Source organism: Denticeps clupeoides, chromosome 2 (assembly GCF_900700375.1).
Source record: "Denticeps clupeoides chromosome 2, fDenClu1.1, whole genome shotgun sequence".
Taxonomy (NCBI): Eukaryota; Metazoa; Chordata; class Actinopteri; order Clupeiformes; family Denticipitidae; genus Denticeps; species Denticeps clupeoides.
Window position 1 is genome coordinate 34,363,449 of NC_041708.1, and position 27,724 is coordinate 34,391,172.

The 27,724-nt window shown below is 46.0% G+C and overlaps 2 protein-coding genes across 2 annotated transcripts; one reads left to right on the top strand and one right to left on the bottom strand.

The window, feature by feature from the left end:
- Positions 1 to 5,678: 5,678 nt before the first annotated feature.
- dap (death-associated protein) lies at positions 5,679 to 16,957 on the top strand. The gene is made up of 4 exons (XM_028965904.1): positions 5,679 to 5,847; positions 6,245 to 6,341; positions 14,327 to 14,369; positions 16,363 to 16,957. Exons 1-4 carry the CDS (start codon positions 5,793 to 5,795, stop codon positions 16,480 to 16,482), a joined length of 315 nt encoding a protein of 104 aa, XP_028821737.1. The 5' UTR covers positions 5,679 to 5,792; the 3' UTR covers positions 16,483 to 16,957.
- On the bottom strand, positions 16,793 to 26,399 carry ankrd33ba (ankyrin repeat domain 33ba). Its single transcript, XM_028965903.1, has 4 exons — positions 25,925 to 26,399; positions 20,259 to 20,388; positions 19,920 to 20,060; positions 16,793 to 19,383 (listed from the first exon to the last, which is right to left on the bottom strand). Exons 1-4 carry the CDS (start codon positions 26,246 to 26,248, stop codon positions 18,539 to 18,541), a joined length of 1,440 nt encoding a protein of 479 aa, XP_028821736.1. The 5' UTR covers positions 26,249 to 26,399; the 3' UTR covers positions 16,793 to 18,538.
- Positions 26,400 to 27,724: the final 1,325 nt, after the last annotated feature.

Below are 27,724 nucleotides of genomic sequence, written 5' to 3' on the forward strand. Positions count from 1 at the left end.
TGAATGTTTGAGGCTGAAATATAACGGGGAAATGTAAGGATAAGCACAAAGGAAACTAGTTGTTTACATGAGCTACAGGAACAGCTTTTCACATTTTCATTTCCTTTACTTCATGGTGAATCAAGGCGTTATCTTGAATTTATGGAATGTCCTCTGTATTAGATTTTTCCATGCCTTTTTTCTTCCAGATTTTTGTTTTTTAATCTTATTTTTTTATTTGATTTTACAATTTATCATTTTCTATATGTGAAGTATTTGGTGTACATTACAGATATATACGAGCGCATTGTGTATATTACACGGATGCCACATTGACCCTCCAGTTGCGTCAGACATTGTTTTATGGTACACAGATTAAAGAAAAAAACTTTCCACACTAAATAAAAGCAGAAGAAGGGAGTGGTTATGTTCATTCTAATAGTGTCTGTGCAACTAAACCAATGTTTTGAGACCGTTTAAACCACCATTCCACTCTCCTTCTGAATGAAGTGCTTTTTCACTGCCTAAACAAAATAGATGTAGATATTTGAAACAGATTCCTTTGATTTTTCACTGCAATTTTATTTTTCCTTCCAATCAAAATGGTGTTAAAAGATAATAAATGCAATTGCTTGTCATCCATATTTGCATAAAACCTGTTTGTTCCAGTTGTATCTCGGTTCTCTGTGCTGACATCAAAACGCCGATCGACATTGTGCCAAACTTTATTCAAGTCTTCACATCCTTGCTGGAGTGCATTTGGGACTTTGGTTGATGCTGACATTCTCTGACTGACTCTTTCCTGCTTTTTTCTGATCATAACTGTGTTCAATGGAATTAAGCTGTATCTAGGCAAAACTGGAATATAAAGAGGAGGGCAAAATCTTTAAGAGCTTAATTCCCTCCAAAGATGTAAAAAACAAAAACAAAAAAAAAAACTGTCTCTCAGTGTTAGCTGAGTGTGTGCTGTATGTCCAGTGTTTGAGGTGAGAGGCATTCTTTCTACTGGTTGGCTTCCACAGTTTGATTTACAGACCACGCTAAAAAAAAAAAGAAACATTAGACTGAAGTGTTAATAGAGAGTGATATATATATATATATATATAATATATAATTATATATATATATAAATTTTATGTGAAAATGTTGGTGTTATTAAACGCAACAGAATTGTAAGAAAAAAACCTTGTAGAAACAGACTCTGTTCACTGTTCTGATCCCAACACAGAAAAATGGAAGAGAAACAGAACGAAAACACTTGAAGATGTTGACCTTCTGGTCTGAATTGTGTTGTTTCAAAGCTACATAAATTTTTTTTTTTTTTGAATGATGTTCTGATGCCAGGACAATAAATTATTCTTTACCATCTTTACAGTATTTTGGCTATTAACCCTCTCACATGTTCATATTAAACTATGATTAAACTATGATGTTGTGTTCTCTGCAATGGCGGTTTTGGAGCGGTGTCCAATGCTAACCAAGATAATTTATTTCATGACTCCCAATCCCAACGTTCCTCCCGTGAAGGTACTTACCCTTGCATCCGGCCCCAATCTCCATATCCTGATAGTGTCATAACAATCCATGGTCCATCTGTCAAGAATCCCGGCTCCATCATTACTCCACTGGGTAAATGAAAAAATATATCAACAAGGATCCTGGGCAGCTGCAAGGAGACCACTTATCTCCCCAAACTAGAGCTTCCTGTCCACATTTCATCTCAGAATTCCTGAGTAAATAATAATCACTTGCCTTACAGCTTCTGCATTAATGTTCCACGAAACGTATACGTGAGTACAGTAACCCTAAACACCTAATGGTGTGTTGCAGTAGTTATCACTCAATCCTTAATTATATTGTTTCCCCCAGACATCCTTAGACATTATTCTTATCTATTTCCCTATATTATTGTTTTATATCTCTACAGTAAATCCATTACACCCCCATTACAAGTAAACAGCATGTGGATTCTGAGAAAATTTGAATCGGCAACACAGGCAGTAATTATACTTATTTATGGGGTCTTTATCACATAGAACAAAGATGATGACTCAAATATATATAAGCAAAAAAAAACATTCGCTAAATGTTTCATATTGCTTTTCAAAGCAGCGAGCATTTGCTGTGATGACAGCGTTCGACACTCCTGGCTTAAATTAGGCAATGAGGATGGCCCCTGGGCTGCAGAGTTCTCTGTAGACCTCTTGTTGCAGCTTTCCCATCACTAGTGTTAATGATGAATATTATAAAGACGGTGGTGATTATGATCTAGCTATCAGCTATTTTGAATGCAGTTTGGCTGTGGGCACTCTTGATTGGCTGCCCCTCATTTAGACCTGATAAATTGGCCATTGTCAAAACCTTTAACACACCCCGTACCAGTTTCTTTTTAAACAGTACGACTCGTGGTGATTCTTCAGGGTCTGGGTGTATAGGTCCTCCTAGAACAACTGAAACATTTAAACTCATCTTAGGTTCTCGTCTGGAGTGCACGGAGATATTTGTCTTTTAGATCTTGTCAGCGCAACTCGGGAGCCAAGTTTTTACTACATGCCCTCTATTTTGCTGCTGTAACTTTGGAATATCTTTCGAAACCCAATTTTAGCTTTTCGGTTTTCCTGCAGGACAAGAATCGTGAGTGCTCTTTTGTGGTTTCTGTCGATCCTCTATTGCCATTGTGCTAGTTGTTTATTGAAGAAAGCTTGTCGGGAGATAAATGATTAGGATTCAGTTGTAGGAAATGACTGCTTTAAACATTTCTGTGCTTTTCAGGCTCCAACGTCCTGCTCCCATGCTCCCTGACACATTCTCAACCCACGAAGGTGCAGGCAAGCAGAGGAGGGACTCGTCATTCCTAAACCCTGGAATACACAATAGCCTTGGGGACGTCTTGTCCAAGGAACCGTACATGCTGAATCCCTGGGACCCTTGGAGAATAGACCCATAGCCCGGCCCTTATTGTCGCGCCAGGAGGGATTATATTTACTTGTCCTAAATTCAGCCTCTTGAGAAGTTTATCTCCCCGTTTCCTGTCAGTCAGGGTATTGTTGCGGCCTGCCCTCTCCTCGCTGCTCCTCTATCCTTTTATCATTCAATCTACAGGGGGAAATTAGGGATCAATACCGAAGAGAGATCGCCACACCTCAGAGTCTCTAAAGCAATATATGGCGGCCGGTTGGGGAGCTCACTACATAAGGCTGTGTTCCATGTGCAAGGCTGCATTTTTTTTTTGTTGTTGTTTAATGTGCTATGAACCGGGCTGATTCTCAGAACAAAATAAAAAATGAGGATTTACCTTTTTTCTACCTTTGTGCCCGACAGGTAATTCAGATTCTGTAGGGCGTGACGTGATTAGATTTGTCTTCACATCCACTAATTCACCAAAAACTGGATCTTAAACAGCGGGCATGTTGCTTCGTCTCATGATTAAATTGAGTATTAAAACAGTGAGACCCTCTTCAGGTTGCCATAAATCAGTACTGACTGTTTAAGGAAACTCGATTCGACTGCGTATGACCGTGAGTGCGCTGGAGGTCTGAAATTATACCGAAAATGTGCACCTAAACCCCCCCCCCATTTCCATAACCGCTCAAATGATAATGTGTGGCCCGTAGTGAACTTACATTTTCTGTCTAGAGAACTTCCCGCGGTGCACAGAGAGTAATCTAATGTGGCATGAAAATGGCTTTTCAGGCTAACAATGTGATCCATTTTACCTCCACCCAGGACAGAGCGGGAAGTGAAACTTTCCCCCCACCCGCCCGAACCGTCTGTGAGGCCGGTGTTGAGCGGTGACTTTGGCATGAAATCAATTTCTGATTAAACAAAGGTGAACATCCATCTCGAGGCTGCAGACACCCAGAACAGAATTATTCATGAGAAAGGGAAGCCTCGTTCATTTGGAGACATTCTGGAATCAGAACCCTGAAGGTTATTAAATTAACATCAGCCAGCCAGGTTCCTGTATTTCTGTTGTGTGATCAGACCATCACTGGTTGAATGCAACGTCTCCATGATCCATGAATTCAACAGCAATATTCTCAGGAAAACTGGAAACCTTAATATTTAAGCGTGCTTCAATTGTTAAGGATTGCCAGTTATGCGAAAAATCTCCGGGACAACAAATAAAAAATGGATTTGATTGTTATTCGTCTACCCATCTTTTCCCGTTCTCTTCTCTCTCACTGCTGCTATGGTGCAGGGCAAAATGGTGGCCTAGCGGTTAAGGAAGTGGCCCCGTAATCAGAAGGTTGTCGGTTCGAATCCCGATCCGCCAGGGTGCCACTGAGGTGCCACTGAGCAAAGCACCGTCCCCACACACTGCTCCCCGGGCGCCTGTCATGGCTGCCCACTGCTCACTCAGGGTGATGGGTTAAATGCAGAGGACAAATTTCACTGTGTGCATCGTGTGCTGTGCTGCTGTGTATCACATGTGACAATCACTTCACTTCACAAATGCATCAGGATGTAATGAACATGCTCTGTCGATAAGTAGCCAGTAATCTGCAGCAGACAGACCCATCTGTCAATTTGAAAGGACACTACTGTCTGATGTCCCCGGGTTGAGTGGACGCCCTCGTATGTTCCTGTGCAGCAAATCTCTTCTCACAAAGTCCTCCTCTCGTCCTCGCTGCAGGTATGTACAAGTGTATGGACATTGTGGGGAAAAGAAAGCCTCCGGTTTGATGAGGGGACACTGTTTAAATTCATCCTGAATTAATCTGGTTAGAACAAATTTAAGCAGCAAAACTGCAAAAATATCTGCTGCAGCTCCCTGGACATTTTTTTTACTGAAATATGACATTTGGCTCTTTTGAACAATACCTTAGACCAGTGATGAGGGGTGTTCTGCTTCATGTAATTAGAGCGCTTGGTTGCATGGGTGCCTATTAAAAAGCAAGTCTCCCCTCTAGTGGTGATATGTGACCCAGGCGCAGGCACTTTTGTCAGTGATTGCACCACAAGGGCTTCATGGTTCATAATGCCTTCCACAAGAACACTGGCCTCAGTAATGATATTCCCAGTCTATGGCACATTTCATACACAACAATTGGTCGAAAGAAAAAAAAGAAAAAAGATTTGTTTATTTGTTTGTTGGTTGGTTGGTTGGGGCAGTGGTGGCCTAGTGGTTAAGGAAGCGGCGCCTTAATTAGAAGGATGCAGGTTCAAATCCCGCTGCCCAGTAAGAGTGATGGGTTAAAAGCAGAGGAGACATTTTGTTGTGTCACCGTGTGCTGTGCTGCAGTAGTTTCACAATGACAATCATTTCACTTCATATAAAAAAAGCGTGCGTTACATTACAATTAAATCATTTGAATGGTGGTAGTAGCCTAGTGGGTAACACACTCGCCTATGAACCAGAAGACCCAGGTTCAAATCCCACTTACTACCATTGTGTCCCTGAGCAAGACACTTAACCCTAAGTTGCTCCAGGGGGGGACTGTCCCTGTAACTACTGATTGTAAGTTGCTCTGGATAAGGGCGTCTGATAAATGCTGTAAATGTAAATGTGGTAAATATAATGGAAAAGATGCACATTCGGACTGTTAAAACAGCTTTAAACGTTTTCCGTGGAAACTATCCGTCCAGCAGAACGTGTATTCGTTTTATTTTGTGTTATGAACCAATTGACCATCCGTATTAAACGTGCGTGACGTCACGCGTCTCCGTGCGCTCCCATTGGCCGGCCTCACGCACTGTCGTCATCACGCACGCTGGCCAAACAATGACCAGGAAAAAGCCACGTTGACGAATTGAGCAGGAGTCAACATTGGTGTCGGGGCCGAGGAAAGGGCGAGCTGGTCCGGGCAGACATGTCGTCTCCTCCCAAAGAGAAAAGCGAGACCCGAGCCGGACACCTTCCTGCTGGTACCGTCCCTGCGCCTTTATCCGCCGCGGCGAAATAGTTCGTTTGCGCGTTCGTTTCACGTTAATTACGGAAGCCTCGTTAAGTAAAAGTTCCAGTTCGGTGCAGGGTCGTGCTTTAGCCCCGTTCGTTCCAGCAGTTTTGTTTGACGTGTTGCTTTGTGATTGACCCTTGACCCGTTTAAAGTGCAGCCAGATCTGATAACAGAAGCCGTACGTGGTCTTCTGGCACATGGGTCGCAGCCAGCGAATCCAGGAAAGAAAAGAAAAGTAAAACAGAGTCTAGATAATAAACTTAGTTCTGCAGTCCCGCCCCTTTTATTAGAGGGACCGAGACACCAGTGACAGGCGACGCGTGACCTTTTGACCTCAGCATGTGATGTTGTGCTTGTTGTAACAGTAAAGGTGGGTGGCATGAGAGTTGTACAGAAGCACCAGTCCACCAGCGAGCCTGTCCAGGAGAGGGACAAGGACGGCGAAGAGTTCGAGAGCAGCAGGTAAGGAGCGCCCAGGACCTCCAGGCGGGCGGGGGTGTTCGTGTAATTCAGGAACAGTCCGACCAACTGTTCGCTCTATATATACTTTTCACAAGTTGGACATTTCTAGATTTTTTGTTTTTTTTTGTAGGAAAAATAAACCTGAAATCCCGTACTATTCAGATTTCTTAGAGGTTACTCAACAACATAAAACAGTATGTGAAATGAATATAACGAGGTTTGCCTTTTTTAAAGAAACCGAAGAAACTAATGAACATTTTCCATAATATTCAAATGCATTAATGATTAAAAACAAAGCGCCGCTAGTTCTGCCATTTGTCTTCTACATTTACATTTACAGCATTTATCAGACGCCGTTGTCCAGAGTGACTTACAATCAGTAGTTACAGGGACAGTCCCCCCCTTAAGTGTCTTGCTCAGGGACACAATGCTAGTAAGTGGGGTTTGAACCTGGGTCTTCTGGTTCATAGGCGAGTGTCTTACCCACTAGGCTACCACCACCCTCACATACTGTTCTCCTGGTGGGACTGCAGCACATTTGTGTGCAGAACATTTACATTTACAGCATTTATCAGACGCCCTTATCCAGAGCGACTTACAATCAGTAGTTAGAGGGACAGTCCCCCCCTGGAGCAACTTAGGGTTAAGTGTCCTGCTCAGGGACACAATGGTAGTAAGTGGGGTTTGAACCCGGGTCTTCTGGTTCATAGGCGAGTGTGTTACCCACTAGGCTACTAACACCCACGTGTGTGGGTGGTAGTGTGCAGAAGGCTAATGTACGGATTTCACGAGTGGATTCAACACACACACACACACACCTAAGCAAACATGCCACATTCACTGGGAGTTTGGCCTGATTACACATTTCTGTGCCGCTTTTGAAGTTAGCCCAGCCTTTTTTTGTCCCCTCCTCCACTCACGGTCCCATCTGATGACTTGAGATTCGTTTGGATCTTGCTTTTCAGAAGTCTTTGTGTTCTTCCCATAGCACTCGGCAGAACATGTTTATTTCAGCGGCTAGAGTTCTAAAGGCCCCCTGGTGCTCCTCCAAAAGGAATGACGAATCCGCGGTGCTTCGAGATTGCGGCGGCACAGGTGCCCGTGTCCCAGCAGCTCTCCGAGAGGGCAGGAGTCGCGGGAGTGCTGCTCGCACGGTCCGTGGGTGATATTTCCTGTGTGAAAGCGGAGCTTATCTCATCCGAAGGCCCATCTGGCACTTCCTGCACGGAGCCAGGGCTCCTTCTGAACGTGGGCTTCAGGGTTCTTGGTTTTATCTGTAGGAAACTCTTATTTCTTGACTTTGAAAGTCCCGTACTTCTGTTTTTTTTTTTTTTTTTTTTCTCCTCTTCATTATTACGTCATTCTCTGCGCTGTTGGGCTGCAGGCTGGGAGCTCGTCGGTCCGGTGGGCCGGATTAACCTTTCCGCAGGAGGCTGTGATGGCTTTACTTCTCACCTCTAATTCCCCCATCAGCCCCGGTGGCTGATTGCTGATGCCCATCTCTCCGCAGAGTGGTGCTGCGGGTGTAGCTCTTATCTGGGCGCAGCCGGACGTGCGCGGGACGCCCGCGGCCGGAGGATCTTGATGGACCTGTCGGAGCAGCGCTAAAAGGGGGGTCCTCAGCCCTCCCCTGTCCTCTCGAAAGAGGTGGTGTCGCTTCGGAGCTGGTGGAGAGGGCATTTTCACATGTGGGGCATTTTGAAGGCGAAGTTTTTTTTTTTTTTTTCATGCTACCTTTGCGCCGGTGGTTTTACTATAAAGTTTTTATCATGAATAAAATAATATGCTTACCCATTTTATTTATTACATAATCATTTGTTTCATAAAGGAATTTTGGTTTTAACAGAAATCCCATATCTTTATGACAATTTATACAGGTTTTTGACCATAGCATGGCTGATAGCGTTCAGGCGCCACGCGATCTCCGGCATACCGACGTGTCTGCGAAAAATAACTCAGTGATTAATTATTTAACTAATCAGGTTTGCCGAGTGGTCTGATGCTATATGTGAGAGGCACAGCCCTAGACACAAGCAGCAGTCAGAACAATGCAACACACCTCACGTTAGGGCTGCAAATCTTTCCATCGCTGATTTTATCTTAGTTCGCGCGGTAATGATCAGTCAGCAAACTCGCGGCCTATAGAACCTTTTTGCTTCCGTGTGATTCGCTGCTTGTAAATGTGTTCTGGAAAAAAAGGGTTTTGCTTGTTGTAAATTTGTTGTATTTGTTGAACGTACATTTCATTTGAAATGAAATGCTAATTAGATTTGCATGAGCAAAGTCACCATCCCCACACACTGCTCCCCGGGCGCCTGTCATGGCCGCCCACTGCTCACTCAGGGTGATGGGTTAAATGCATAGGACACATTTCACTGTGTGCACCGTGTGCTGTGTTGCTGTGTATCACTTTTTTGTTTTGAATAATCTTTGGTGTTGTCATGTCCTTTAGTTAATGGCTCCTAATTCCTAGTTTACAAGCAATAGGTGGGGATGGAATATTGAACAGCCCAACCAGGCCCAGGGTGTCAAGATACTACTGGTAATATAGACTTATACTGGGATTATGTCTGAATGTTGTCCATTTATTTCCACTAAGGGACTACTTACAGTGGAGCATGTAACAGTGGAGCAGAGGACAGGTTAATGTCTGAGCATGGAGGCTCAGGATTTTTTTCCGCAGCCATCTTTGCCTTACGCCTACAGTGTTTCGTGCTCTTCACACCGCTGCTTCTATTCTTGAGTAATTAAGGGTATTTTATTTGCAAATATATATATATTTAAATCAGACCATTAATCCAGTGGAAGAAAGGTGTTGGTCAAAAGTACTAATATGACAAATGCTCAAAACCACCTATGGATCCTACATAATAACAATAAAGGTGCTGAAATATTAGGTGCACGATCATCACTCCTCACTGCTCAGCTAGGTGGACTGGTGAGTCGACATTGCCCATTGGTGTGTGTGTCTGTGTGTGAGCCTCCACTTTGTCCCGCAACAACCCTGCTCAGCATTCAGGATGGTGTGCGAGTGTGCATATCATTTTATGTTCGCACACACCACTTCACAGGAAGGGACCGGCCAGTGATGTCCAGCGGTCACATCTGGTGGCCAGAGGCCAGTAGGGAACGCTTCCGTTCCGATTTGATCAGGCATATAGAGGTGGGTGAGGGTTCTGCGTGGCCAGAAACGTCTGCACCGACCACCAGCCCCCCCCCCGTTTCAGGGCAGAGAGTGTTGGTGCGGGTGGTAAGCAGGTGGCTGCTGGGAAAATTGCACATTTGTTGCAGCAAGTGAAGCGGGCACGTCGGGGGAGCTCCTGTCAAGTGTAATTTGGGCTTTTCGGAGTGGATGAGGCCTGGAATGGAATGTCTTTTGAGTGATGGGGATTGGCTCGGGGTGAGCCGAATGCGGGCCCACAGAGTCAGAAACCTCTACGGGCCGGCACTAATGCCTGCTCTTCATCCTGCTCCTCTGAGGACTCCTTCAAGCTTCAGGAATCGCCGGTCACTGGTCGGAACCCAACCTTCACTATGGGGGTGGGGAAAGACACTTAATGCCCCCATGTGATGTAATTAACGAAAGGTGAATGTGTGCCGTTCTGTGGCCGCTTGTACTGATCCCAGCCTGGGAAAATGCTGATGCGTAAGAATTCTTTTTAGTTGCTGGGGTTTTATTTCATTAAATAGAGGGAGACGTATGTGTCTGCAGCACAGCAACATGGTGCACAAAACGAATCGTGTCCTCTGCTTTTAACCATCATCCTTGGTGTGCGGTGGGCAGCCATGACCGGCGTGTGGGGGGGCGGTGCTTTGCTCAGTGGCACCTTGGCGATTGCGGGTTCATTTCTTTACCCGCTATGTCACCACTGCCCCACAACAGTTGTAATACCTTTGTGTGTGTGTGTGTTGTTACTGCCCATTTTTGAGCAACTCTTGTTGTAGAGCGCTGTCTCAATGGGTAAAGCAGGCTGCTGGATCACTACATTTGTTCGTTTTCCTCAACAATTTCTGCTGAGACGTGTGTGATGGTTGATGTCAAATAAGGATTCAGTCTCACACGTGACCCAATACGATGAGTCAATCACAAGACATTGTGATTGACTGTCTCTTGACAGCTATATTTATGGCACCGGCTAAGGTGGAATAAATAATGAAAATCATTATTTATTTGTTATTTAGGGTTTCATTTTAACAGGCTCCCAAATCTTTCACCCCACCCAGTGGAATCCATCTCATTAGTGTGGCAGCCTTTGGCCCAATTGGGCCTGTCAATCAGAAGAATATTACATCCGAGTCCGATTCCGCCCATTTGTCAAGGCTGTCAAAACGGGTTCCTCACCTTGATGCTGCAGAAAAATAAAAAGCTTGTCTCTGCTCTCCGGGCCCCTGATGTCTTCATCTCCAGCCCGACCTAATGGAAGCTGCAGAAACCTGCAGCTTCCAGGTCTACAAGTTCACTCCAATTTAGCCATTGTTGAAGGAACCTTTCTCATCGTTTTACCACATCACCGTCCACACGTTGACAGTAAATAGAGCCGACGCCAGGCAGTTTCCATGGTGACGGCAGCCGGCGAGCGCCAGCGCCGGATTGTTAATTGCCTGCAATCGCCTCAGTCCTTAAAGCTCAGCCCGGGGGTGCGCGAGCCCAGGCACCCCACCTCCTGCCAACTTGCTACCTTGTGTCAGACTTCGAGCCCACACCTGTTCCTGTGACGGTTCCACTCAAACTTTTAATAACCAAAAACAGATGACCTGGAGCTGATATTGTGATTTATTTACCATAAAACATATTTAAACTAGTTATAACAGTGTTCTCTTTCACAGCCTTCGCGGTAAGGGTTGACAACGGAGTCAATTCCTCTCGTGTTCCCTCAGCAGAGAGGTGGTGCTTTTTTATGTTTGACAGACTGGCATCATGCTCAGTGCTGCTGCCCTCCTCAGGTTAAGTCTGGTATTGCACGCTCAGTTTCACGGTCTTGAATAAACCCCTCATCCGCCACTTCGTAATGTTCCCCGCAGCGTAATCCTCACAGTGCATGTGCAGGATATTACTGAATATTATCCATCTCAATAAATACCAAGAAATAGGAAGCATTGCTGATGACTGCGGCATGCACTGCGTTACAGTGACACCGTAAAAAAAATTCTAGTATTGTTTAATGCCAGCGCGCTCACCGGCTGCAGGGCTGCAGTCGTCCGTGGGTGACCTCTGCACCACAGAAGATGGATCTAAATAAATGCCTTGTGGCATTTGCGATGGGCTCACCCCACATCTCATCTGCTCTGTCAGTAGCCGTCCACTCAGAATACCATGCTCGCTTCTCAGAATGCCTAACGCTTAATCTATGATTAGAGAGCGCCCTCACAATAAAAAAAATGTGATCCTTTCCATCATGATGAGTAGCATGAGGGCAATTCTCTGGAAAATGAAACCAAAATGCTAAAAGAATTTATTAAATATATCTAACAAGATAGAACGACTTGGTGGTTATTTGTATTTTAAAGAAGAGAAATCTGAAAAAAACTTAAGTTTTGCAGACATTTGAACAACACTTACCTCGCACAATGTAAATGTTTTACTAACATTTAAAGCAGATTATCATAACTACACATTCAAAGTTCAGTTTATATATGTTTTATTCAATAGTGCATCAGACTTAATTAAAATATTCGTACAATGCACCACAGTTTAACTCCGTACTTGTTATCATATGTTAAACTCAACAGCACTCGTGTAGCTTTTAACCAGTGACATTGTTGTCCAACGCATCACACGATCTTGGTCATTTTAGTTGCAGATTTTTGCATAAACATTATTTTATTGAAGCGTTTGCACAGTGTTTACCCCCATTATAAATTGAAATCTTTGGTGCAATATTTTTGTCTGAATGCTTATACAGTTTTGAACTACCCAGTAGTAAAGCATGAGAAGAACTACATACTTGTTCATAGTTCTGACCACTAGTTATGGGGATAAAGTAACTTGTGTCGTCAAAATGTACCGTGCATCATATAGAGAATCATCCTTGAGCTATCTTGGCGCTGCGTGCCACCCTCACCAGGAAGAGGAGCATTGGAAGGCGCTGGTTATGTTGCATTTCCGTTTCCCAGGGCCTCAGAATAATGGTTGCAGCGTTAATAAGTTGGGTGTGTTGCGGTGTGGCAGCTTCTGAGTAATAAAAAGGCCATTTTCCCACCGAGCAACTGAAGTTTCACTGCAGCAAAAGAGATGCCGTCTTTCGACATGCTTACGTTTGGCCACTCTCGGCAGTGACGAGCGTCATTTTTCTTGTCAAGGTCGATTATCATTGTTGACCTGACCACCCCCACTCCCACATTCTCCAGCTTGAAGGTACGTCTTTTCCCTTTGAAAACAGATGAGAGTCATTTCTGGACTCGATGGCTCCGGGTGCCTCGAGGCGAACTCCTGCTCGGAAGCTGAGGCGGTGGCAGGCTACATTGGTTCCCTGAGGAATTTTTGTAGGCCACTTTGTTCCCTGCCTGGTGCCTGGAGCACCGCGTGTGACACTTTTTTTCCACCCAAACTCACAAAAACACACACACACACACCTCCGCCTTCCGTCCTCTTCACCTCCCTTCGGTTCTTTGTCTTTATATCAGTGCAGAGAATAGAAATATGACAGTTTGGAGTAAGCGAGGAATAAAATGCCTGAAACAGCGTGCATGCTGCTATTATAAAAAATCATATCTCCGTGTTGTCTCCTGCCTCCAAACCCCAGGTTGTTTAGGGTGTAAATGAGATTCCTCGTTCAACGGAATTAAAGTAATTATGCTGATAATTTGGACTAGAGGAGGCGGTCTGACGGATGCGCTGACATTCCCGCCGAGAGAATGTATTATTAATATCCTGCTTTCTGCCGCTATGCCGGCATCATTAGCCCGCTGTCCAGATATCAGGTTTATTTACCTCACCGCATGCAAATGGGCTTCCTTCTAATAATGCTGATGGATGGCGAGCGCCTCCCCGGCCCCGCAAGTTGTGAAGTAGTTGCTTTTGTAACAACATGCAGCAGCACAGGCCCAACTGTTTGGACATTTCTGTAGTGCATCAGCCTGGACTTTATTTATGGTTTGTTCTTCCTTTTCAGAATGCTCCCTGACCGCTATCTAGACATTTTGCGGTATTTATTGCCCCTGCACGATTCAGTGTCCGACCCAGGGCACTATATCTTTCGATCTGGCGCTACACACCAAGCGTGTGGCTTGTTCGCTCGTGTAAGATCAAAGGCATCTGCAGGATTTGCATAAATAGCTTAAACAAAATATCTGTATTTTGAAGAAGAGAAATTGACTCATCCAGAACACCCAGAATGTCAGCTTTTACTTTAAAAACATGGGAGGAGGCCGATGGTTGACCGCTCTGACACATGCTAATTCCTCTTTCTGGGTGCCACCAACACGTTAAATGCACGCAAACAGCAACGATGGCCCAACCAAAATAGTGAAAAGGCAAAGGTTCCGACAGCATCAACCTTCTCGAAAATTCTCTGTAAATACTTCAAGGTGTCAACGACAAGACTTTTTCTGTTCTTCTTTTTTTTTTTTTTTTTTTTTCCCCAGATGTGCACAGGGTTGCCGCCTTCATGGTTTACACTTCCTCTGTTTTGTGGGGGGGTGGGGGGAACCACGGCATTGTCTGTTCCCAGACTTCAACTGCAGCCATGAATATTCTATTAGTCTCACTCTGGTAGACTTCTGGCTTGTTCTCAAACTTCAGCTTTCACTCCAGAGTCTGCTGCAGGCCTGCAGAAGGCAACGCTGTCACTGAAGAAGAAATGTTCATTTATAATGCAGCACATTAATATTATCTAATAACAATATGCACATTTTTACCCAATAACGTTCAGCATGTCGTCTGTAATGTTGGAACAACAGTTGCATTTATTTAATTTACTCTCATTTGAAATAATGACAACGTGCTATATAAACAAAAGATTAACACATTGTCTCTGTCTTCACAGCCCACCCAAGCCAACGGTTGTCATCTCAGGAGTTGTGACTAAGGTAAGATCCTGTTGACTCGCCTCAGCTACAACACCAGTCAACCTGCGCTGTCCGCGGCCTGACGATGTCTTATCGAACGTTCGCAAGCGAAGTGACGGCAGAGCCTCGACCCCGTGATCTCGAGAGACTCCTGCAGGCGTCTTAGAGAACTGCGCCAGGCTCTGGATCAAACGCACACACACTGTCTGTAGTGTTGAAGCCGGATAAATTTACCCCTGTCGTTTCCATGGTGATGTAAACAATGATTGTGAAAGTGTCACGCTTAATTGTGCCATTTGAAGAAGTGTAACTGTTTTTAAATGCAGATGAATCGGTAAGATTCCATAATGCCTTTCAAGCAATACAATTATTTCAACAGATGGTTATATTTATATAATCGTAAAAAATGGTCAACATGCTCCTGCAAATACCACAAACTGCATTTTGGTTTTTTACTTCAAAGCCATTGCTCCTGAGTGACCTTGAGAAGGTCTCAGTCTGCTGGGTCACAGGGAACACAATGCACTCTCTCATCCTCTCTCTCTCTCTCTCTCTCTCACTCTCTGCGAGCTCACCCAGGAATAGATTCATCCACGCCGAGAATGAAAAGCTGTGTACCAATATTCCCCTTTACCCGGCCGAGTGTTATCTCCCCCCCAGGATAATGGCTAGCTTTTCGGTGAGAAGTAACGAACCGCTCCAAAATCCATCCAAAGTGCTTCGCTATCTCCGGATCAATATGATTGGTCCTCAGGAAATGGCTACCTGGGGAAGTCAAATTAGACTGAATTCTTCTTTTTTTAAAGGTGTGTGTGTGTGTGTGTAGAAACGTTTCTATATAAACTCTCGATATAAATATATGTGTATATGCGGTACCCTTCTTTATCACTGTCTGCCAGTTTAGCTGTAGGGCTCCGGAAGGGATGTGGGGACACGGCAGGGCAGGACAGGGCACCCTCTGAGCCCACCCTCCCAATTCCAGCCTCAGCTTGACCTTAATCTCCCTCCCTGCTACACTACCCACATCCACAGGTACTAATGGGCTCTGCGCCCCAAGAGCCGTGACATAATGCATCCATCTGTCACGGCTGGCGTTTAAAAAGCGAGATGCCATTTCATGCCACACGATACCGCCGTTTTTCAGAAGTAATAAGATTCAAAATTAAAACAGACTAACAAATGCCGTCTTCAAATTCACGTCCTGTAAATCATAATGATAGAAATACTTTTATTTTCTATTTTTAAATCCTCAGAGAGAAACTGGCTTGTGATTCCCAGGCATGACTTAACAATGGGCTGTGGGCTCTTCAGACTGCTCTCTACTCCACCTGGGAAGACAGGTAGAAGGCAGTGAGGGCTTCAAAGGCAGGAGCGGGCAGAACGGTCCTCGCTATGTCCTTTGTTGCCTGGCTGCTCTTTGAAGAGCCGTAGGATCTTTGGCCTCGGGGTTAACTGTGTTGCGCCTTCTCTCAAAAACCGGCCGGTGGGAGCAGCAGGGCTGAGGAGCCCGGTCTCTTCGCAACTCTCGATGTGAGAAAACAAATTAAGTCACCGAAACTGCAGCCTAGACGTAGCCTGTGTGAGGCATGTCGCCTCCTGATGATGAAGGGCCTTTCGTTACTGGAACTGCGCGTAAGTGTCGGCGTCAGTTTAGTGCCAACAAACAAATGCTGTGCCGATCGAACATGTTTTTCTTGGTCATTATTTTTCTAGCTGGCTTTTACCTCATCTTCAAAGTTTAAAAGGAAATCTTTCAACTATTGGGTCTCAGCTTTCAGAAAATGTGTGGCTGCAGTGCATTTGTAAGGATCAGGCTTTGGCTTTTATTCCAGACAGTTCTGCCCAATGAAACGATGGGACATTATTGCTGTGCAGTAAACACAAATGGGGACACCTGGCCAGCCTTCGACATTTATGTTTTATGACATTTATGCAAATGAGCACCATGTTTGCATGTCCTTGCGTCCGAGTTGGTGCAGTTCTAAAGGTGACTCGTGTCACATATGATTCTCAGGGGGACAAGGACTTCACCCCGGCAGCAGCGCAGGTGGCCCACACGAAGCCAGTACCGGCGGTGCAGAAGCTGCCCCCTGTTCACCACATCAACCAGCACATCCACCAGCCCCGCAAGTGAAGTGTCACCCCCCCCGACGACTCCCGCATCCCAGCACTACCACACCACACCGGCCTGGACCACGTCCTCATCACTCTGCTACCCACCCACAAGTGCTCAGGTTCGCAGGGCTCCCCTGCCTAGCATTCCAACTGACCTCAGAAAGGGTCCTTTTCCCACCCCGCCCCACCTTCAGCATGCCGATTAGACCAAAAGCTTCACAGGGAATAATTGTTCCCCTTTCCGCCCAGGTTCCCTTGTAGAGGATCAACACTAAAATTCTAGTACATTCTGCCAAAAGTAATACGTTCCTGTAATCTTTGGGCTTGTATTTAATGAGAAATAAATAATGTGTTCTTTTTTTTTTTTCTTATAATTTTTTTTTTTTTTTACGCAAATTGATTTTGAAGTAATGTAAATTGTATAAATCATTTGTGAAGTCAAGATTGTGATATAAACCTAGGTGTGGCTGTCAGAATAAATGCTTATTAAAATACGTTGTCTGCTTTCGTTGGAGTCTTCACAGCGAACTTCGTTGATGTTATTTGTTCGCTAATTCCATTAAATCTGATTGAATTGGACCCCGCATGTAATCCTCTGGCCTACTTTTCATCCATAGCCACACTGCACAACTCCCCCCATCCCCTCAGCCTTCCTTCGACTGAATACTACCTGCCCAGGTGTCTTGTGCCAGTCAGGATTTTCCCCACTCTCTGCCTCAGGCCCACGCCGGCTGCTCCGGACCCCCGGAGAAGCGAGTGTTTCCACCGCAGAGGCCTCCATCCATCACGGCAGCGACTGGCCTGCTGGGGAATGTACTGGAGCTTTCCCAGGTCAAGGACCTCCTACCATTATCTGCAGTGGCTGAAGTGTGCGTTGAGGGCTTGTGACCCTTCACTCCTCTCCAGTAGAGGGAGCTCTGAACCCCTTCTGGCTTATGAGAAAATCCCACAGATCAGACTATAAAAACAGCTTCCAGCATCTGTCTTCAGTGAATCCAGTCCCATGTTTCCCCGAATGAGACCTTGGAACCCCAGAAGTCTTTGTGTCTCCACAGTGGCCATAATAAACGCAGACTCGCACAATCTTTGTACAGAACTAGGCAGGTACCACTTTTATTCACATCATTATACCATACCATGATCTCCAAATGTTGCTGCTAATGTAAACGTACTTTCACTGCTCCGGTAGCTGAATGAGGCCTGTCCTATAGTGTTTAACCCATCGTTCAGAGCAGAGTGTTTCTTATCTCTGCTTCTCTGTCTACGTGTGTGTGTTCACAGGGCTGACATCTGGGCTCAGAGGCACAGTGGTGTGACAGTGGAATGACGCTGTTGCTCATTACAACGCTACACTGCGGTGGAAAAAAAGATTCCACCAAACATCCAAGTAGACAAAGTGAAAAAGAGTCTAAATGCATGCATTTCCTGAGAAGGTATCCTGTCGTGTGCATTAATATACATCAGCAGTACTGCATAGGTGTTGAGCAACATTAGTGCATTCTTCCGCTTATAGCAGCGCGGGGGGGGTAATATAACATCTAAAAACAAACATTAATACAAATAATGTAAAAAATAAAAATAAAAAAACTATTGGAAAATAGATATTGATGAGATGAGGCTGCATTCAGTCTCGTATTGATTTAGCCTCTTGCAGAAATGGAAATGAAGTGTCATAAAGCCTAAAACGCATCTACCATAACAGATAATCACACCTCACGTCATTACAAAAGCGTCGTTAAAGGAACGTCCTGTGAGGTATTTTCTAGCTGTAAAATACATTCATAGAGCAGCTTTTTAGGAGCGGCTCAACTGCACTGCTTGGCGCTCCTGAGCACGTCCCCTTCGCCCTTATGGGACAGGACAGAGTTTAAACGTTGCAAACTGTGTTATTGAAGCTCCAATGCAGTCATGGAGCACGCGTAAAGGTCTTGACCTTCTATCCTGTTGTGGGTTTTGGGAATAAAACCCCTTCAGTAAAAAAGAACCACATTTTTTTTAAAAGACAATAAATACAAAAATAAATTAGAATTCAACATTTCAAGTATGATAACTGATGACAATGCTTGGTGAAGGGTCTACTTCTTCATCGTGTTGCTCTGTTGCGTCTGTGCCATGGCCGCCAGCCTCGTTTTCTCTGCCTCCTCCGCTTTCCTCCTCTCCTCCTTCAGCTCTTTGTATCTCCACTTGGGAATCTGGAGGAACTGGGCATCTTTGGCGCTGCTCTTCCGCCGGACCTTCTCGGGTTCGTAGGTGGGTGTTGGGGCTTTGGTTATCCGCAACTTGGGCACCACCTGGCCCGGCCGGACGCTGCTCCTCCGCACGAGGTTGAGCGGGAGCAGACTGGTCCTCCGCAGGGCCAGAGCGTTGGAGGAGTTGCTGTCCAGGTTCCGCGGCTGCAGGCTGGCCCTCCGGTCTTTGGTCTTGGCCACCAGCGTGACCCGTGAGTTCTGGAAGAGCTTCTTGTAGTTCTCCAGCCGATCTGTTCCCAAGCCCTTGAGCTGCTCCACCCGCTGCCTCTTGAGAATCTCCTGCACGGCGTAGCGCCGCTTGCCAACGCGGGGCGGGCTGCTGGGGCAGACGGTGTGGCAGGCAGTGGCGACGAAGGGGCTGCGCAGTCCTGTGGTCATGCGCACCATGTGGTCCAAGACGCCGTCGTCCACGGGGTCGGTGACGTTGGCGATGTTGAAGGCGTCACGCATCGTCTCCGACAGTCTCTGGATGCAGCCTTTCGGTTCGCGGGCTTTAGCTACCAGCGTGGCCAGCAGGGGCCACTCAGGCCTGTAGTTCTCACAGATCTGCTCGGCGCACGGCTGCTTCATCAGACGCATCATGGCGTAGGCGGTCTCGTAGCGGCCTGTGAAGAGCGCCCACTCCCGAGGGGTCAACTTCCGCCCGTTGTCTCGAGCCTCTACGTCAGCTCCTTCAATGCAGAGGACAGTTTAGCTACATCATTCCCAATTCAGTGGTGATATTTTTAAAAATTATATTCAGTTTAACACACTCGCCTATGAACCAGAAGACCCAGGTTCAAATCCCACTTACTACCACTGTGTCCCTGAGCAAGACACTTAACCCTGAGTGTCTCAATGGGGACAGTCCCTGTAACTACTGATTGTAAGTTGCTCTGGATAAGGATGTCTGATAAATGCCGTAAATGTAAACTTAGGGTTAAGTGTCTTGCTCAGGGACACGATGGTAGTTAGCGGGATTTGAACCTGGCTCTTCTGGTTCATAGGCGAGTGTGTTACCCACTAGGCGACTACCACCCTACCACATATAACCGCAAATCGCTGTTGCATTTAACCATTCACAAAGCAGAAAGTTGTGTACAACGCTCACTAAACATCCCATAATAATATCACACAGTGTGAGATACCGCAAATGCGTCCTACCAGCAACAAGTGGTACGGAGGTGCTGAGCTCAGGACGTTGGAAGGCCAGTGCGAGTTTTCTCACCTGCCAGCATCAGGGCTCGGACGCATTCCGCTCGGCCCTGCATGGCGGCCTTCATCAGCGCCGTGAAGCCGTGGCAGTTTTTGCGCTCCACGTCCAGGCCGGGGAAGTAGTTGAGCAGGTAGTTGGAGATGGTGACGTGCCCTGTGGACGCAGACGCGGTGAGTGTGGGCCTCGGCGGTTAGGCCCACGGGCTCAGGTAACGGTGGCGGGGCTGTCAAGCGGCGATGCAACGCTGCGTTTTCCCCTTTCGAGGCTCGATGGACTAAACATGAGCCGGGAAAGTGAGCAGCAGCCACCTTCACAGCGGGCCACAACGACGCGGGGACACACCGCTCTTACCTGCCTGCGCTGCGGTGATGAGGGCCGTGTTGCCCTCCTTGTCTTGCCAGTTCACATCCACATGAGGACACTGGGAGAGAGCGATGACGATGTCCACGTAGCCTTGGTAACAAGCCACCATCAGACCTGTCTGCAGAGGCAGGGGGAAGAAACGGCCGGTTACAGAGGCTCCACTGTTCACGGGGGGCTTCTGCGCTCGGAATTCCAGCTCGGGGCGCGGGAAGGTAAAGTGCCACTACGGTGTGTAATACCGATGCAAGGCGCCCGGATCCGTTGGATTTATTTCGTTCTAATATTCGCACCACTTGCGAATAGAGCGTTATTTTCAATACATACGTGGTTCTGTTCTGTTTGTCCAGATACAGATAGTTTAGTTTAAAAAAACAAAAAAGTGACCGTAGTGTTTTCCCCGCTGCCAGTGCAAAGTAAACACCTAAAGCAGAGCAGAGCAAACGTCACGTATTTGTATTTGCACAGGTGAAGGACTTTGGGGACTGAATGCCGGGGTCCCACTCCTGTACTATGACTGCGAGAACGAGTACTCTGCCTGGGAAGTGACGCGTTTTCCCGTGTCAGCCCTGCCCCACATAAACCCGGACCTGTAAATTGCTGTGTAATTATTTCGGAATAATTCCATTGCATGACATCCCCTGGGGGTTCCTGGCGAAAGTAGACGTTGGCAAGAAAGTAGCCTCGGCAGCTTGAGAGAGGGTGGAAGTAAATGACGTGTGTGTCCGAGCCGATTCCACCCACCCACACTCCCGTCACCTCGCCCGAGCCACGTACGTGTTTCAGGACGCCGTCAAAGAGTCGTCGCGTTTAACCCCTCGACCACCGCCGCCGCTTGGGCGTCGGCCTTGTTATCTCGACATCTGTGCTGAGGTTCAAAGCGACAGGTTCAGAAGAGTTTAATGAGCTACGAACTTAACTTCCCATACGCTCATCTGTTTGGTCTCTGTCTGTCGGGCACAGTTTGTCTGCTCAGGGCTGCAGTGCACAGCAGCACAGCAGTGGGCTGTGTGATATATATCGCAGTGTATTGCATCACGATATGAACATTCTGTTTCATCACTGCGTGTACTGAGAAAATTCTCCCGCTTTTTTTACAAAAATACACTTTTTTTATCCGTAAACTTGCCAAGTGCACCATAACTGTTAATTATGACTGCTGTTTTTTTGTTTTTTTAAACGTGTGTTCCAGTTCCCACTACACCAGCGCATTATTGCATTGTTTACGGTCACATGACATAATGCTGCATTTTGCCCACTGAACATCTGGGTCAGAGGCTAATTATTTCGCTGCAGAAGATAAATCTAAAGTTTCTCAGTAAGGGTTTTTGATGTTGCAACAGCCATAAATAAATATTGAATAGCATATAATCCCAATAATAATGTTAGATTTTCTAATGTCACACACTGCGACTGATGCACGTCTGTGCAAAAACAACTGCAGCAAAACAGTATTGCATAATTTTGCACGTCTAGCTGCCTAATTCCGTTTCGTTACATTCATTACCTTTCCCTTCCGTCCTGCCAGAGCGGGAAGGTTCGAGGTGCTGCTTAGAGCCATGCTGTTAGTAGCAGGATGTTGGCTTCATGTGGGCTTTTATGACTAGGTCAGCACTAGGCTAATAAAATTCCAGGGGACTTCCTCTGTTCCTTTTCTGCTGAAGCCAGTCGACCTGTTTGTTTTTGGGGACGTCATTATATCCTACCTGAATTTATTTATTCTCGCTCGCCTGCGCCTGGCAGCATTTTGGCTGACATCTCTGCTGTCAGTCTGGCCCGTTTAGCCGTGAAGAACTGCTGGGACGAGCGCAGCGTCACCAAAACTCATCATTCTGGCGCGCAGCTGGAGGCGGCCGTCTATAAATAACCCCCGACTGCTGTTTCACGCGCTCGCAACAATCAGCCAGAAAGCCACTTCCAGCGGGCTGTGCCTTCATTACGGCTGCGGCTGCATTAGCCACACGGACATTTATGAATATGAAAATGTCTTCAAATGCCTCATTGCTAAATCCCAACAAAGTGCTTGTGTAAAAGGCCTTGGTGTTTGGAGAGCGTTGCATTCGCACAGCCGTGACTTTGTTCAACAAAGCAAATCACTGGAGTGTAGATTGTGTGAAAGTTTATGGGTCCAACTTATTGCCCATTTCATCTTAAATGTCATCACTTGCACAGGGTATTTTTAAAAACACATATAGTTTTATTATATAGTAATAAAATGGGTGAAACCTCCAGTCCTGGAAATGTCTGGTAACGATGGAATATCTGCATACATGCAGAGAGGAACTTTATCAGCTACAATCAGTCTTGGCTTCCAATGGAGTGATGCATTTACGGCATTTATTTACATTTTCATTATTATGGCATTTATCGGACCCCCTTATCCAGAGCGGCTTACAATCAGTAGTTACAGGGACAGTCCCCCCCTGGAGACACTCAGGGTTAAGTGTCTTGCTCTGGGACCCAATGGTAGTAAGTGGGATTTGAACCTGGGTCTTCTGGTTCATAGGCGAGTGTGTTACCCACTAGGCTACTAACACCCACATAATCACAATCTTGGACAGTGTGCATGATGAAAAAGATTATCTGCTGTCTCCCTTTCAATAAATGTGAAAAGCAACCTTGTGAACAATGAGCCACTGATGCTCCTGTCAGTGCGGAAGAACATTTTTAGCCGCACTTTGAGCTCAGATTGATTAAAGCCCTGAAGCCATGAGATGTGACTACAGTACAATGTTTTATTTAGTCCACAAGACACCTTTTGTACTTTGTGTCTTTCTTTCTGGTCCCATGTTCGGGGGACTTCTTAGGTCACATTACAGGTTCGGGGTCTTGATCAGCCCTCCAGCAGCCGGTACTGTACGCTTGTCAAATCTCCTCAGCCCAATCTTAGCCGAGTGCAGATAGGGCTCTCATGTAAGAATAATCTGTGGCCCGCTCAGCTCCTAAAATAGAAAGGATAAGCCCGGTGAGCCACTGACTGCGGGGACGGTTGTGCTGCGTTCGCTTTCTTGTCCAGCAGCCCTGAGGAAGTGAGGGACATGGCCAATCCTTCGCCAGAAATTAACCACGTATAGGTTTATGTTCATTACCCCCTTCATTGGGGTTTCATTACTAGGTTGACCTGCAACTGCGACTACACCCAACTCACACAGTCCGATCAGAATGATCAGAAAAAAGGGACAGCGTGATGGTACTGTCTCATAATTTTCAACTTTTTTAAAGTAAAATTGATTCTTCAACTTTTACGACATTTAACCAAGTTTAATCCTTGGTCGGGAAGGTCGGAAATTCTGCTCGGACAGCGTTTGACCAGAACATTTCCAGCAACACCTAATGTCCACTACAAAAGTCAAAAGGAGTTTTGAAGAAAAAATGTCGGAAAAAAATGGTTCCGGTATTTTCACTCAAATGACATTGGCAATTAAAGATTTTAATTTAGCAAACAATTTTTAATTGTATATTTTGTTTCAGTTATTAATTTAGGTTTTGTTGTACAGCGCGCATTATTATTCCCCTGAACGGTTGGATTCTGTAGTGCAGTGTGTGTTTAACGTGGCTCCCATCGTGGGCGTGGCACGCCGGGGCCGCCCCGGCACGCCCCCGAAGAGTGTGCACTCAGGCTTCCACGAATTACAGGCTGGCCAGCTGCCATTTCATAAAGACTGAGGGGGCGCGCTGGCCTCAATTTGGTAATACACCGCCAATCCGTCTCTGGACCGGGGAGGCAGAATGCGGGTCAGTGCCTAACTGTTGATGCCCAGATGTTCCGTCAGCGCAGGGCTGGAGCAGTCTGATCCACAACCCCACAACTGGCCGGCGCATCGTTTCCAACACTACTCGTGTGCATATAGGCAAGATGCGTAATTTTTATGATTATTTTGGGCTGTGCACAACACTCTGCCCTGTGGGCAAAATATCACAAATATTGGTATTGCACTATAAACATTTACATTACATCTCAAAAAATGCATATGGTCATTTGTATATCATGAATATCAGAAACCCAGCAGCTCAGATTATTAGAATATTACCCACAATCCAAAATCTAGCAAAAACAAATGACATTTTCCACTACATAGTCACAGGTTCAAACCCCGCTTACTAGCATTGTGTCCCTGAGTGTCTGTATGGTATCTGATAAATGACAAAAAAGCAAATGTAAATTGATTATTTTGTGTAACTATGATGAGACCTTCATGCAGACCAGGATAAAGATATGAGGACTTTCTTTTCTCCCGTCTTACCGAACAGACTGGAAATGAGATTGTATTAAGCATGTGCAACAATATCCTGGCAGCCCAACATCAGTCTCATCACGAAAACAGGAATGGTCGCTTCTACCTGTTCCCCTCCAAACAGTATTCCCTTGCTGCAATTTAGTTTATTTATTCTCCGTTTTCTAATCTCATATCCCATTTGCAGATGCCTCTGAACTGTGTAAATAAATCAATACGCCTGGAACATGTACAGATTATATGTGGGAATACAGAAAATGTTCTGTACCTAGTGTATGCTCTCTTACCCAGAATGCTCCTGTGCACCCCGCACACAGAGGAATGGCTGTTCCTCGACTTGTGGGCACCTCTTTTGCTTTTTATTTGCTTGTGTTATTAAGAGCGAGTGCCTTGCTTATTTAGGTGTCCAAAATGAATAATGAATAATGAATAATGATAACTAAGAAATATCTAACAGAGAGATAGCAATTGTTTTTTTTTGTACTTAATAAAAATATATCTATTTTTTTGGGGGGTGGGTGTACATTGATGCCTTGTACTCCATCTACATCTTCTCAGGTGCCCTGAGACTTTACGAACTGGCTGCGAATGTGGTATGTTGATGCCTTGTACGCTGTAATACTGTGAATACTTTAATTCCGGAGTAGTGTGAAGAAGAGCGACCCCTCTTTTAGGGGCTGGGCCCTCCCCCAGGGGCTTGAGGGGTGAACCCAGATGGAGGGTGTGAGAGAGAAGGAGAGGGAGGGAGAGAGAGAGAGAGCCTTCCCACCATTGGGAAAGGGTAAAAAACCACGGGAAGTCTCTCGCATGAGCTCCAGCACAGCAAGAACTGTCCCCCCCCTGGAGGACCGAGACTTCCCTCAGTGCCTCGCAATACCGTACTGTGCTGGCTTACCCTAAAAAACAGGCTGTATGGACCAGGTACAAGTGGGACATTTTAAACTAGCGTCCACAGTGATTTCTGTTCTTTTACCCTCCATCATGTTTCCTCCAACATTGAACAGCTTCTCTTCCTCATACGACTGTTCAAATGAACTTAAATTACTGTAAACCTAACAAACTGTGCTCTACAATTTGAAACACACTACAGTTTATGGTCAATTAATAACTTCCTTTTAAAAATGCAACAATGTTTGAAACAATGATTTTGATTCTCTACTAATGTGAATTAGTAATGCCCACTTTTATTGTGTCGTCAATCAGGCGCAGCACTGGATATTCCATCATTAACAGACATTTCTGGAGTTTCCCATAACTTGGTGTCAGAGAACAGTATTATTAATAAAGCGGAGAATAAAGAACTGTTATGGAATATGGTCGTGCAGCTTTATGAAGGACACGGACCTGGTTCTGGTGAGGTCAGAACGCGAGAAAGAAAAAGCGACGTTTTACCTTCACTTTCATGTGCTGAGGTTGACCTACCCTGCCGTTCCTGTCGGTCTCCGTGACCTCCCGCTCCGTGACCCCTTGCCTGATGGTGACCCTGAGGGCGCGGGCGTTGTTGGAGCAGCACGCCTGGAAGAAGGTCGGCGGCTCCGGGCTCTGCGGGGTCGGGCTCCTCTCCGAGTCGGCGAAGTCGTCGTCCAGCGGGTAGAAGGAGTCGTCCGAGGCGATGCTCCGGGTGTCGGGCAGGTCGGAGAGGTCGTCGTACTCCTCGTCCTCGTCCTCGTCCTCGTCCCGGTCATGCTTGGTTTTGACGGGAGAAGAAGAGGCTCCTGCGTCCCTGTCCTCCTTGATGAGCACCATTTAACCCCCCCAGGTCAAACGAACCCGGCGCGGGGGACACAGCATCCCGCTGCGAACTTTCCAAAGCGGCCGCACTTCTACATCTTCTACAATCCCAGGAAAAAAGTTGGCGGAGCCGCGCAGAATCGTGCTCCGTCCTCGCTGCTGTGTAGCCCCGTAATCGGATTAAAACCCCCTGCCCCCCCCCTCTCTCCCTATCTCTCTACCTCTCTCTCTCCTTCTCTCTCTCCGTCTCTCTCCCTCTCTCTCTACCTCTCTCTCTCCGTCTCTCTCCACCTCTCTCTCTCCCCCCTTTTCTCTCCTCTCTTTACCTCTCTCTCTCCCTATCTCTCTACCTCTCTCTCTCCGTCTCTCTACCTCTCTCTCTACCTCTCTCTCTCCCTCTTTCTCTCCTTCTCTCTCCCTCTCTCCCCCTATCTGTCTACCTCTCTCTCTCCCTCTCTCTCTCCGTCTCACTCCCTCTCTCTCTCTCTACCTCTCTCTCTCTCCCCCTCCTCTTCTCTCTCCCCCCTTCTCTCTGTCTCCCTCTCCTCTTCTATCTACATTTACAGCATTTTTTTTACATTTACAGCATTTACAGCATTTCTCTCTCTATCTATCTCTCTCTCTCTCCCTCTGTACCCACGACTAAAGTTCCCGTTTCGCTTTTATTTCTTCCAGGTCGGTGGGAAATTTGCTGAAGTTTTGGGGATTTCCTGCTCACCGTTTGCCTGCCACATGATAAACATCATTTCACGAGTTTGCTTTGAATGGATTATTTGATCCCTTTACTACGTTTATTGCATTATTATGATGATGATTATTATTATGTGGGGAACCCTTCTTGAATTTCAGTGAAAACAATGAGCACCTAACTCACTGTAACATCTGAACTTCAGCTCATAATCAATAAAATATCAATCAATAAACAGAACAGAGGCTATCCAGAGCCCTTATCCAGAGCGACTTACAATCAGTAGTTACAGGGACAGTCCCCCCTGGAGCAACTTAGGGTTAAGTGTCTTGCTCAGGGACACTATGGTAGTAAGTGGGATTTAAACCTTGGTCTAGTGGTTCATAGGCGAGTGTGTTACCCTCTAGGCTACTACCACCCTTTCCTTACCACTGGGAGCGGCACGTAACAAGCCCCAGACACAGTAGGATTTGTCCAACAGTCATAGATCGATCGATCGATAGATAGATATAGATAGATCGATCAGCATCAACATTTGATGGAAATTATATATCTTTCAGTAGAGTTGCACCCCTCCATGGCTGTGGTATAAACTCGTTTACAGAATAGAGATTTTCACCGTATTTATTTACAGTTGCTGACGTTGATATTTCTAGAGAAATACGGTCATTCTTAAATACCAGGAGCTTTTTGTGGGCTTATCTGACCTTAATCTGCCACTGGCACCACTTGCCATCTGCATTGTATTAGCTGATAGATAATCGGCTCCAGAAGAAATTGCTTGGGCTGCTGAGAGCGCTGTT

What these genes read in the sequence shown, in the direction of transcription:
- dap (XM_028965904.1), top strand. Translation starts at nt 5,793, where the DNA reads ATGTCGTCTCCTCCCAAAGAGAAAAGCGAGACCCGAGCCGGACACCTT. An exon ending in AGCCGGACACCTTCCTGCTG is followed by an intron (nt 5,848 to 6,244) that starts GTACCGTCCCTG and finishes TTGTTGTAACAG; the next exon opens with TAAAGGTGGGTGGCATGAGA. An exon ending in GAAGAGTTCGAGAGCAGCAG is followed by an intron (nt 6,342 to 14,326) that starts GTAAGGAGCGCC and finishes CTGTCTTCACAG; the next exon opens with CCCACCCAAGCCAACGGTTG.
- ankrd33ba (XM_028965903.1), bottom strand. Translation starts at nt 26,248, where the DNA reads ATGGTGCTCATCAAGGAGGACAGGGACGCAGGAGCCTCTTCTTCTCCC. An exon ending in AGACCGACAGGAACGGCAGG is followed by an intron (nt 20,389 to 25,924) that starts GTAGGTCAACCT and finishes CTGCCTCTGCAG; the next exon opens with ACAGGTCTGATGGTGGCTTG. An exon ending in CCGAGCCCTGATGCTGGCAG is followed by an intron (nt 19,384 to 19,919) that starts GTGAGAAAACTC and finishes TCTGCATTGAAG; the next exon opens with GAGCTGACGTAGAGGCTCGA.